The sequence below is a fragment of the Epinephelus fuscoguttatus genome, linkage group LG19, assembly GCF_011397635.1.
Source record: "Epinephelus fuscoguttatus linkage group LG19, E.fuscoguttatus.final_Chr_v1".
Lineage (NCBI taxonomy): Eukaryota > Metazoa > Chordata > Actinopteri > Perciformes > Serranidae > Epinephelus > Epinephelus fuscoguttatus.
The window spans coordinates 17,784,586-17,797,059 of NC_064770.1; the positions used below are offsets into that span (position 1 = coordinate 17,784,586).

The 12,474-nt window shown below is 39.0% G+C and overlaps 1 protein-coding gene across 4 annotated transcripts in view; it reads right to left on the reverse strand.

Moving 5' to 3' along the window:
* Window positions 1–1,478: 1,478 nt before the first annotated feature.
* The window catches only part of axin1 (axin 1), a 41,089-nt gene continuing 30,093 nt past the window's right edge, over window positions 1,479–12,474 (reverse strand). For 2 of the 4 annotated variants that reach the window (XM_049561332.1, XM_049561330.1), the window contains 6 exons: window positions 10,537–11,066; window positions 10,275–10,439; window positions 8,395–8,589; window positions 8,120–8,227; window positions 6,161–6,310; window positions 1,479–4,547 (listed from right to left, as the gene is read on the reverse strand). In XM_049561332.1, coding sequence (XP_049417289.1) covers window positions 4,421–4,547; window positions 6,161–6,310; window positions 8,120–8,227; window positions 8,395–8,589; window positions 10,275–10,439; window positions 10,537–11,066 — 1,275 coding nt within the window. In that variant the 3' untranslated portion in view covers window positions 1,479–4,420. The remainder of the gene's footprint in view (window positions 4,548–6,160; window positions 6,311–8,119; window positions 8,228–8,394; window positions 8,590–10,274; window positions 10,440–10,536; window positions 11,067–12,474) is intronic. The other 2 variants (XM_049561333.1, XM_049561334.1) reach the window with 2 other exon arrangements.

Genomic DNA, 12,474 nt, shown 5'->3' on the forward strand with positions numbered 1-12,474 from the left:
ATCCCTCCGCGCAGGGCGTAAACACACTATAGTTCCGTGTATCAAACTTCTTCTAAAACGACTAAAAAGGACTCTCGTTTTTCGAATTAATGTTTAAACACATTTATTTTAAATGCACATGTAGACATACCAGCTTCAGGGTTTCTGTAACGTTTATTTGTTCACTTTTCCGAATAGGCTACTGACCCCTTATATAGACTTCAATTGTATTCGCTAAGCTAAGCCGCAATGCTAACTGCTGAGACCCAGCCACTGTACGTACAGACACAAAAAAGATATCGATCATGTTGTCTCAATATGAAAATGATAGAGAAAGGGCATAACTCCCAAATCGTCAGAGTATTCCTTTAACAGTGACCCCTAACTCAGAGTTACAAAGAATTAGTTGCATTGTTTGTAATTTTGTTTTTGCTCAACAATGTTCAGGCACTGAAATAAAGTTTTATAATGTATTGCACACTTGTGGCTTTTAAAAATAAACCCATCATTCCCATATAAGGACATCTTTTTTCCCCAAAAAAATACTTAATGTTCAAACACAACGCTTAGTTTTTTATACTTATCAGGTTCTATATTCCCAAATACCTTAGAGAAGTTAAAAATAAATACCAAACAAAAGCTCGGCACTCTGGGGGAACCTTTAAATTCTGATCCACACAAATAAATCTTACCAGATACCAAAGGCAAATCATCTGCCGACAACATTATCCATGTTTACTCGTAGCAAGTGATGAATTTTCGGTTAATTACACTCTGAACTCAAGCGCTGGTTTATTGCATGTATTTATTGTCCAGGTACCTTTAAACGGTAACCATGCTAGTTAGTGAACAGAAACAGGTCCAGGGTTCTGAATGTGCGGACTGGGCTGCTGGTTGATGACAAAATTTAAGTTGTACATATTTACATAGAAAAGGTGGAATAGTGACAAACATTAAACAAGAAAAAAAGTCTAAACAGACAAAAAACAAACAAATATATATATAGCAAATCCCTGGTATTTCTGTCTCCCCACATCTGTCTGAAAGTCACACAGCAGACATCATTAGCATAGCAATAAAGGCACTCTGATGTTTATTATATACATTTCATTGATCTTAAATAAGGGAAACTTACTTTGGGGGGTTTCAAGAATCAGGACAGATTTGATACTCTACTGTATATTTCAAAAGAAATAAACAATGAAAATCAAGCTAATACTTACAGTATTTCACTTGATCAAGCGCTCAAACATGTATAATTCAACAGACACTGGAGGCAAATGCAGTGAATATATATATATGAATATATAAACTGATTTAATTAGAAATCTAAAAAAAAAAGGCAGCGTCTCAAAAAAAATGAGATATTCTCTATGCAACAACAGATATGATACAGCACTCTGGCCTCATGGTCAACTTATCGTTCTGCCTATTCCATAACAAATAAAGGCTTTTATTAGAGCACGTTCCTCACTATGGACTCCAGCACAATGACGAGGAAAGAAAAAAAAAAAAAAAAAAATCACATTGGCCTTGAATGTCATGTTGCTTCCCCAACATGATTCTTAGTTTGATTTCAGTTTGTGCTATTCCAGTGCAAAAGTTTCATCCACACTGGCAAATAGAGGAGACAACAAAACTGGCTGATACATATTTTTTTTCAGTGTGCAATAATAGTAAGGTCTAAATGTCCTACAAGTGTTTCACATGATGCTTTCAGAGCTGATGTTCTTAACAAGATGCATTAGAAACTACAATCAGAGATCACCACATCCATTGCGAAGAACATTCTGAGCTTCAGTGTTTATATGTAAACAAATTAATACCAAGGACACCGAATAAAAAGTGCTGCCACAAAATGAAGGGTAATACAGTATCAATGTGAAAGGGTAATTCAAGAGCGTGCCTACATTACCAACCATCTACCTTTTTAATTTTCTCTTTGGTGTAACGTGATCTATCAAAAGTAGATCATGTGCACTAAATTCATTCCTGCCAGGCACAAGATGTCGCTGTGATAAGCTAGAGAAGGCCCCTTCTTAAGTGATCGATCAACTAAGCATTGATTAAAAGTAAGACAATAAGTCTTGGGGGGGGGGGGGGGGGGGGGGTCAGAGAAAAAAACATGTACGGACCTCGAAGTCAGGGGGGCAAAAAAAAAGATGTAAACATAAACGTTTCAGTGTCTGTTAGCCCTCCTCTTAATAGTAGCACTTGCAGTATGTTTAAATATGCCTTTATGTGATCTTCATTGCACAAACATATACATGTTTGATAGTATTCTGATGACATTCACTGGCCTTCTCATTCAAAATGCTGTGATATGATCTCTGTTGAACCACTTCAAGTAGCCTCTCCGCACTGCAAGCGTGACCTTGAGTGTGCAGGTCCACATGTGGGAAGGCGTCTGCTTCATAAACAACATTAACCTTCAAAGCTGAAGGCAGAACTTGACTTTAGAAACTGAACCCGAAACTGCGTCATTCAGTGTTAACTGGAAATGTTGAAGAAAATTGGCAAGACTAAGTGTTTTGCAAATTTTCATTGGCACTGACGATTTAAAAAAAAAAAAAAAAGGTCAAATTACTCACCCGCAATCAGGATTAATCACCAGAATTGGAAAACCTTTAGAGAAGATTATTGGCTGAGACCCAACTGAAATATCAGCCAAATATCATCTAAACACCTAAATTAAAACAAAACAAAACAAAAAAAAAACCAACAGGCTTTTATTAATAGATTGATTGTTCTTAACTGTTTTGAACAACTTTTGTATTTAGTTAATAAATTTAAATGCTCAAAGCTGTTTTTAGATTAGGGTACCCAACTTGCATAGATGTTCACCTTGCACTTTCCAATCACACCTATTCTCTAAACATTATTGCATCTACTGTTTTATTCTTTTAGTCAATTTTCTTAAAAGTTCAACTGGCTTGGGTAAAATCACTGCAATAAAACACTGTACATGAACACAGCCAGTGGCTACATTCACATCCAGTGTATACAAATAACCAGAAAGATAAAACAACCTGTATAATATACAATAAAGCAACCCAGTAAAGCAGCCCTACAATGAATATCATATATGATCTTTAGTTTATGTTTGAGAGAGTGTGAGTGAAGAATGGACGTCAGGCTATGGTCATTTTTTGCCCGACCAGCAGCTCTAGAACACGCTCTGTTAGTTGGTTGTTTGGTAATCAAACATTTCCCCACCCTTTGCAGGCACAGTTTTTGCCCTAAGAGGCTAAAATTTGGCAGGCAGGTCAAGTGTGTTCAAGTCTTTTCAAATTAAAGTGTCTGCCACTAGTTCCAAAAGTTGCTAAAGGTCACCAGATGCATCATATGTGTATTTGCATATTGGTGATGTCATCAGGCAGTGATTTGCATATGGGATAACTGAAGCATTAAAATGTCACTAAATTAGATTCAATAGAAAAATCCTCAAAAACACATCTGGATGATGACAGCCATGGCCCTTAGTTACAGCTATTGCAAATTAGAGCATGTTTAAGGCTGAGTTTGTGATGATGTACTGAATTGTATTCTACTTCAAACTGTTTCCGAAATATATTACAACACCACTATGAAGTTTGAGCCCAAAAAATGACCATAAATCCTCTCCTACAGTGTCAAAAATCATTATACTTTTCTTAAAAGTACAATCTGGGCTGTTGTACTGGATTACCATAAACTGCACAGGGGTTTCTATTTTTCTGGCCACCACGTTTGGTGCTTTACGAATTCATGTTGCAGCCTACATTGGGATAAAGTCAGTGGTTTATAATACAATGAAAGTGCAGCCTCACTGAATGCCACAAAATAAAGTACTTCTAAGTGAAATATTAAAAGCACTAAGAGCAGAAACATTAAGAGTCCCAAGGGCTCTCAAAATTAATAAGAAAAAAAAAAAAAGAAAAAAGAAAAATCAGCCCTAAAAAGGATTTTGATCGTCTTCAACAGGGGCGACACTCCTGCTTCAATAGAATTGAAAATGAGCATCTTAAATACTTAAATAGATATAAAATTTTGTTATCTTTTAACACAAACTGTACACATCTGGTACCAATACATATAAAAATTACAAGTGTAGTTACTTTAGAAAGGACACCCTCTGATACATCATAGCAAAAATATGTAGCTTTAGTAGCACTTTTGTTCTTCATTTATCTAGTAAACTTTACAATGCTACATTACACTCCAAAGAAGCGAATGAGGTCTTTTTTTTTTCTAGTCCAACGTCACTGCAGTGGTGCTACCGAGCCTCAAACGTCACAAGTCGTCCGCCATGACCACTGCTTTACCCCTCAGTCCTAGATCCACTTGTACTGTATCACTTTCTTCTCCAGTCTCAGTCCTAGAACACTTCCTCTTCACCATCCGACTGCTCCTCGCTCCATCACGCGCTGCCTTCCTGACTCCTTCCTCTTCAACGTGACATTCAATCAATTTTCTCAACTTTCCCGATAATCTTCTCCTCAAAGATGGGCAAGATAGCGTCATCTTCTCGTATCTCTTCAAACACCACCCCACAGTCAAACTCGTCGCTTACCTTCTTGAAATAATACCTAAAAAAAAGGAGAGGAACAAAGTTAACTTCTCCAGGTTGGAATCTGTGACATTTACTAACATTGTACCCAGCAGTGGAATTGTATACCAGAGGATCCCCTAGGACCCATCCTGGGACCCATGGAGGTTTGGGTCCATGTTTATTGTGATCAATCAAGTCCGGGTCGGAGCTTGATCCCCTAAATCTGTAATTTGTCAGATTCTGTGATCCGGCACCAGACAGAGTTTTGAGAGTTTCAGTAGCTAGGGTTCAGGGTTAGGGGCTGGGTCACAAAATCTGATGGGTCACAGAAGTAAGGTTTTGATTGCAGGACTTTTACTTGTAATATGGTGTAACTCCAGGTCTGTTGGTGGAATCTGATGATGATTAGGCATGACTAGGCTAACTTAGGATCAGATTATTTAAAAAAAAAACAACAAAAAAAAAAACATAATGGGCTGAAGGCGGAGTGGAAGAAACATCGATAGTGCGCCCCACAATATTCCCAACTTGGATTCATTCTATGAAAGAAAAACCCCTTTAATCCTTTGGATCCATGGACCCTTACGGAGCAACGGAATATAAATAACTGAGAAATGGAGACATATTCAGACTTTACGACTGCTTCAAAGGTATGGCGTCGCCACATGTTTCATTCGTCTCTGTTGTTTAACATGCCAGTAAATCTGAAGAAATTACACTTCAGTGTTCAAGGTTTCCGAAAAGTCAACTGAACAATTTAATTGTGGAAAGAACAGTACGGATGTGAACATAATATACCACCACATTTGACATTATAAACAGCAATATGGTTAAGAACATTATTCAACATGACAATCATTTTTAGCAGAAGCAGGGGATTTTTAGAAACAATGACCTGCTGTGCAAAGTCCAGAGCATCAACCTCAGTCTCTGTTCCCTCTACATTTGGACATGCACCCGGCTGGGTATATATATTAAAAAACTATCAGGTCTAATTGGGTCTCGGAATGAATTTCCCAGGTCCATTAGGGTTTTTCATTTCGGACCAGTGATGACCTCTGGTTTATACTCCAGTTTGAGACGATCAAGGTAAAGATTTGAGATTTATTTGGTAAAATGAGTATACAATTTTCAATTGGTTCATCATGCTATAATTCACCATGCCCTTAGAATTTGATGCAGGACTGTTTTTCAGATAGAAATTCTATAATTCATTACATCTACTGAAAGGCAATCACAAATGTGTTACAGCTATCTCCTCATTTGAAATAACTTGAATGAAAATCTATTTAATCATAAAACCCCTACAGTTAGTCAGTGTTAACAGACATAGCTTGAACCATGGACCCATCAACACTTGAGTATGATTTTAAGGATTTTAAGCTACCTGATAATATCATTTCATTAATTTCGATGTACTTAGACCTAATATTCACTCCCATAAATCTCCTTATCTACTATAGCTCTAATAATGTTTTAAAGACTCCAAATAGCATATAGTTTTGAATCTAAAGGCAAGCTGTGTTATAGAGCCTATAAAACAATACATTCTTAATCCAATCCTGCTTCTTGTTTATTAAAGAATACTTTCAGACATTTTGTTGTAATGTTGTAATGTCCACTGACAACAAACCCCACCATAAATCTTACCTGTAATTCCCTTTCTTTGTCAGCAGTTCTTTAAACTGGCCCAGTGTGACGACTCTCCCTTTGACAGACGTCCTGTATGGTATCAGCTCCTCACAGAAGTAGTACGCCACCGTAATGTTTTCACATGGCTGCTTTTTAGTGGCTTTGTGTCTGCAAATGGAGAGGACAGAAAGCCATTTACAAGATTTGAAACTTTTCCATTAGTAAAGTCCGCACTTCTCAGAGTTATCTTGAATAAATTTCACCTGTAACAGGAATCTAGCTTGTAAATTGTGTTTTTAAAAGTGATAAAAAGAAGTCTTGACATTAACAAGCAGACATCTCAAGTGACAGTTGAGTGCTGCACTTTGGAAAACATTCCTAAAGGTCAAACTTTCTAATCATTATGTGTAATTACAGCAAGGGACTGGAGAGAAATACAATGTGGGCTGATGAGAACAAAAAGTGTCTTTCAATAATCAGTTCTGGGGAAAACAACACTGAGGCTTTTTAGGGATAACTCATTTGGCTAGAAAACAAAAATAAACATGGTGAACATGGAAAAGGACAAGCACTGTTACAACAGGATGTACAGGTGGAGAGGACACAAATGAGCTGAAGTGGAGCTACAACACAAACTTAAAAAAATGTCACCAATATTGCAGTAGACAATGTTTGTTACTGTCTACTTTAGGTGGACAATAGATGCACATAAAAAGTGCTGACAGTGTCTTTTATCAATAAATATATAAAAAAGAACCCAGAAATATCTGCACTACTGAAAATAAAGTATATTTTGGGTTAACTGAACCTTTATGATGTCTGTTGATGAAGGGTAATAATAAGTCAGCCAGCCTGCAGTTTCAGTAAATGGGTGTACTCTCGCTTTTATGACTTCCTCTGAGTGGGAGAGGCCACAAAATTATGATGTTCCCAGCAGCCTTTGGGTGTGCTGTGATGCGCAATGAGATAATGTTAACCTCTGTGATCACAAAACTTGACCACATATGTAACTGTCTGTTTTAGTCACTGGAAAATAATTGAATTCTCTGTAACATAAGTTAAATAACAGGTGATCAAGTTGCTATAGGTTTCAGATATGAGTGTATTTTTCCCAATTGTTAATTGTTACTACATTCATAAAGTTATCCTGATTTAGCTATATTTGAGCTAACTTTCAGACACAGGAAAAAGAGATGATTGGTTGCTCTGTATAGTCAAACAAAGGCCTACATCGAAAATGTGTCTTGGAAAACAGGAAGGCACTCCGAAGTACCCCAATTTATCTTTCAGACATTTTCAAGGTTGGACACTATTAGTACTGAAAGACTCAGTCAGTCGTGATCCAGGCACACACTAAGTTCTGAATCCAAGTCCTCACAGGTCTGACCAGAGGCTTCATCCACTGGCAGTGCCATATAATCCGCCTTTCATCCGCCTCTTACACAGCTTCCCCCCTCCATCAGTTAAGAACCCATCTGAGAGGGCACTCAAACATCAAACAAACCTGTATCTGATAAAACATGAAAAAGCTGACCCTCTCCCCAAAACGTCTGCCTCTGCAAGAGCACAGAAATCATGCACTCTCCTTCCTCTGCGAGCCTCTGTGTGGTTATCTGGTTATTTCTGACTTTTCTCACTGGCTGCCATGTGTCAGCTGAAATCATAGATGGCTCAGGTCAACAGTTTATGCAAAATAAACTTCCAATACTTGCAACCAAAAGGAGAAACAAGACAAGAAACTACAATAAAACAAACTCAATGATAGAGTGTGGGACGCTATGTAATGACACAGCACACAGAGGAGGGAAGATGGGAAAAGGAAGTGCTCATTACTGATTTCTAAATGTGTTTTTTAGTAGCTCAAAAACACACAGTACTGGGTGACTAAACTACCAGTGATGAGAGGGTGGGTTGCTGTGAATTATGGGGAATGAGGAGATGGTTGGAAAAGTTACTGGTAGTACAAGATGGACATACTCGGGCTGGGAGAGCTCGCTGTCAGAGACGGCGGGCACCACGCTGAGCGAAGGGAACAGTGCAGGTCTGACTGCGGTGCGACCCCTCTGGATCACCTCCATCACATACCTGAGGGACCGAACAACCCCGGCAGTTAGAAACAGTAACTGTTTCATTTTGACTAAAGCAAAACGATAGATCCAACTTCTTCCCCCTGTGGTTGGGTTTAATAGATTCTGTAAAAAACTGCACTGTTTCACTGGACAGATAACTGGTCATAGTCCATGTCCACCAACCTTTGCTTGGGTTGTACAGTTCCAGACTTTATCTTTTCCTCCTCAAGCCGCCGGCGCACCTCCTCCAGTTGGATGAGGGGGCTGGGAGCTGGGTTTGGTGGCATGGTGGGATCCTGGATAAAAGGGTGAGACGGCTGCACGTTGTTCCGCAGCTGGGGCTCGTGGCCTGTGGTCCTCTTGGACCCAGTGGTACTCCTAAAATGTAAAGACATGATGTTTTAAAATATCAACAATCAAACTAAACAAAGCAAGAGTATTAACAGAAAGAGGCTTTGACACTTGTCAGTGTTTACTCTTAACACTACAGGTGAATTTCTAACAAATAGATTTCAACATGAAGCTTCCCCAGGTGATTACTTATATTAAGACAATTATTTTTGTTGTATTATGTTATGTATAAAGGTTCCAGTTATGCATATCTATTTTGAAATATCTATTTTGGACGAAGCCCAACAGAGCCAAAGTTCTTGTTTCATTGTGTTGACATATTAGAGTCAAAGATTTTTACAGTGTGTCTCCAGATATAAGATATTTTGATTGTTAGGGCCCCTGACACACCAAGCCGACAGTCAGCCATTGGTCAATGTGTGCCATTGGTGAGCATCTTCTCACCTTTGTCACAGTTATTGCAGCGTGTAATGCACTGTTGGCACTAATTTGATGTTTTTAAGCCTATCCAGCAAGTTGAATCATTGGCGGAGCTGGTCTGAGACACTTAGTGAGTGAAATCATTCTGATTGGCAGTTCAGCTCAGCGCACGAGAAGAGAAACTGAAGTTAGAAAAGCAAACAAACGGCTAGTCTTGAATCAAACTTACTATATGAGAAAAGATTATGTTTTTAGCCGGTTCCTAACTGTTTGTCATTGTTTATTAAGACACGATAAATATTCTTTGGTCTTTTTTTTTTTGAACATCTGGTTGTGCTGTCAATATGCTAACTGGCTAACTAGCATCCTGAATCCATTCTGTTGGTTTTCCCATTTCCCTTTACAAATAACAAATACAGGCTAACTCTGCCTGCTGCCTGAAGAGAGTTATCTCCTCTAACTCAGATGTAGAACATGTGTGCTAGTTGGCTGTTGTCTATGCAGTGTGTTCAAGTGCAACTTTCATCGCCACACGTTTGATGTTGGTTTATAAAACGGAATTTAAGACATTTTAACACTTTATAAGGACCTGAAGACACTCTGTTTTACAATGAGCTTTTGTGGTTGTGGTATCTGTTTTTATCACTCCATAAATCAAAAAATAAACTCCACAGCCATAAATAAAGTTGTCGTGTTTTTAGGAATGTAATGTCGTATAAATCAGGCTATGAATAATATAAATGCAAACCCCTCGGTAAAAACCTTTAGAAAACAGATAAGAATAAAACTAGAATGTTTAGTGTATGTTAGTGCTGATAAAGTGGACATTCATGGCTCAGAGTATGAGAAAAAACTCATTTTGAGAAAATGGCCTTTAAGGATATGTAGCATTTTTAGACAAAAAAATAAGACAATGCAGATGAATAGGGTAAAAAAATTAGTTGGTAGTTGGTACTATATGATATGATTGTGTTAATGTTAAAACTTACATTAAGAGAATCATATTTTGTATTACAAGTTTTCTGAAACATTACATGTAAATATGTACGAGGCATTACCCAATTAAATATGTATTCATTGCATGAGTACCCAAAACAGAAACATGAACTAAAACAAATACAGAAATTCATAGTTTTCTGTAGTTTTTGTTTAGTTTGTGTAGTTTTCTTTCCACTAGTCTGAGAGAAGACATATTGTGGAAGCAAAAAAGATCAAAATTGACCAGTGCATTAAAAAACTGTTTTCACCTTTAGTGTCTCCCATTAAAAAGTGAGTTAAGTGTCATCACTGACCCATATGGGCTCCGTTTGTGTTGAACCATTTCTTTCTGTCCTTCCATCAGCCACAAAAGGATCTTCTGGTTTTTCTCCATCTCCTCTGCAGGTGCTGGCATGTCATACGGCCGAACTTCCTCGCCTTTCTTGAATGCTCTTTTACACTGTGTGCCACCTTTGCTGCTGAATAATGGAAGAAAAAAAACTGTCAAGTACAAAAAGTAAGAAGCAATTTGGGTACTTAAATAAGAGGCAACTACTGCTTGAGTTTGGTGCGTACCTATACCCTGTGTGCTCCATGGGGTTGGATCCCATGCCATCTGCATAGCTGCGACACTTTGATCCATAATGACTCGTCTCCATGCTCCAGGGAATGCTGCCGTGCACACGCATGGCTGCCTCAGCCTCCACCTGCTCTTTGGGCTTCCCGACGCCCGCGTGGTGGATGTGGTGCACGTGTTTGTGGTGGTACAGGTGGCTGGCGTCTCCCTTGACACCGTGCCTGGATGGATGTTTACCCTGTGCCACTCCGAGTCCTGTCCATTTGCCCCCTGGGAAGCCGTCTGGTGAGCGTGACTTGGGAGAGTGACGGCCCGTGCCTGGGGACTGGCAGCCGGGAGTCTTCATGACCCGTTGGACGTGGTCATCAAGGATGCTCTCAGGGTTCTCCTCGTGAGCATCTCTCAGGAAAGGACCACTGTAGGTGTTGTCAGCATAGCGGGAGCTGTAATTCTGAGAGTAAGCACCAGGGGGGAACCTGTGACTGGATAATGCTGTGGCTGTGGACACCACTTCATCACCTTCCTCTTCCTTTAAGACAAGAATACACAGACACAACACAAAACAACATTCATTAATCTGGAATAACAATCTGGAAAAAATAAATCCAGGTTTTAAAGATCTGATATGATTATACATCCAACACTGATGATAAGCCAACAAGGGTGCATGTGTTATATTTATTTCAACCTGCAGATGGCAGATTTTCACCACATGCTAATATGTGTCTTCTCATTCTTACTGCAGAGGTTTGGACACAAACCAAAAACACAACAGTATCAGTCAGATTTGGGGGTGCTACATGTGCATGCAGCACATTAGCGTTATTCCATGTGAGGACAAGTGTAACCGATACAGCTTGAGCTCTGAGTGACTGGGACAAAAATCACGCTCTGACTGAATCTGCTCCAGGGGGAATCATGGGGTGGGGTGCTGCAGGCTTTCACAATAGCTTTTGATAAGCAGGCATTGTGGGGAGTGGAGGATGTGCAGCAATGAAACGAAACACAGAGTGGATGGAGAAATTCAGTCATCTGAAACTGGTAATAATCGATCCTCATTTCACAAGGACCTCACACCACAAAGATTTTAAATAAATTTATTCCTAAATCAAACACTTTCCCACTGGAGCTGCACATTTGCCACAGTTTGTTGTTTCACTAAATATTTTGTTTTGAATATTTAAAAAAAGGTCACATAACAAAGGGCATGAATAACAAATTCTTGAAGTAAAAATTATATTTAGCAGGGTTTTCCATCAAGACTCAAACCATCAGAAATGTGTTTAGCAGAGAGAGAAGAGATAGGAGGGAACAAAGAGATACAGTGGTAAGTAGGGGTGTCGTGAGTTCGATTTTAAATTGGAAACAGATCAAAATTGACCAATATGAGCTTTTGATTTCCATTACTGATACAATAACAAAGTGCAGCGGTTCCCCCAGTATTTTTTCCCCCAATCCCCGCCTATTAGCGTGCATCCGAAGAAAAAAACACAGCACTTCCAAGACGACACAGTTAACTGTAACCTGAAGTTGTACTTTCCAAGACCCATGGCCACTATTGGGGTCATGGATGATGTGAAAACAACACAACTAGAAAATCCTCCTGCGTCACTGCAGTCAGTGGTGTGGCAACATTTTGACTTTCCTGTGGGCTATGTAAACAACAGACGCACCGCTGACAGAGAAAGTAAAGCAAAGACCTGGTGGCTTTTTGAGGAAACTTGAGCTGCTGATGTAAAGTACCGATGTAACATCTAGTTGCTCTTCGTTTTGTGTTGAACAGTTTAGCCCCAATTGTCTGGTGAAATATGTTAATGTAATTTCATATGGCCTTTGTGTGGTACAGTCCCACAAAAAATATGGCAGTTGTAGGGATGCACTATAACATCAGCACGTCATCGTTATCGTCGGATTCTGGCGTTAAAATGAACTATCAG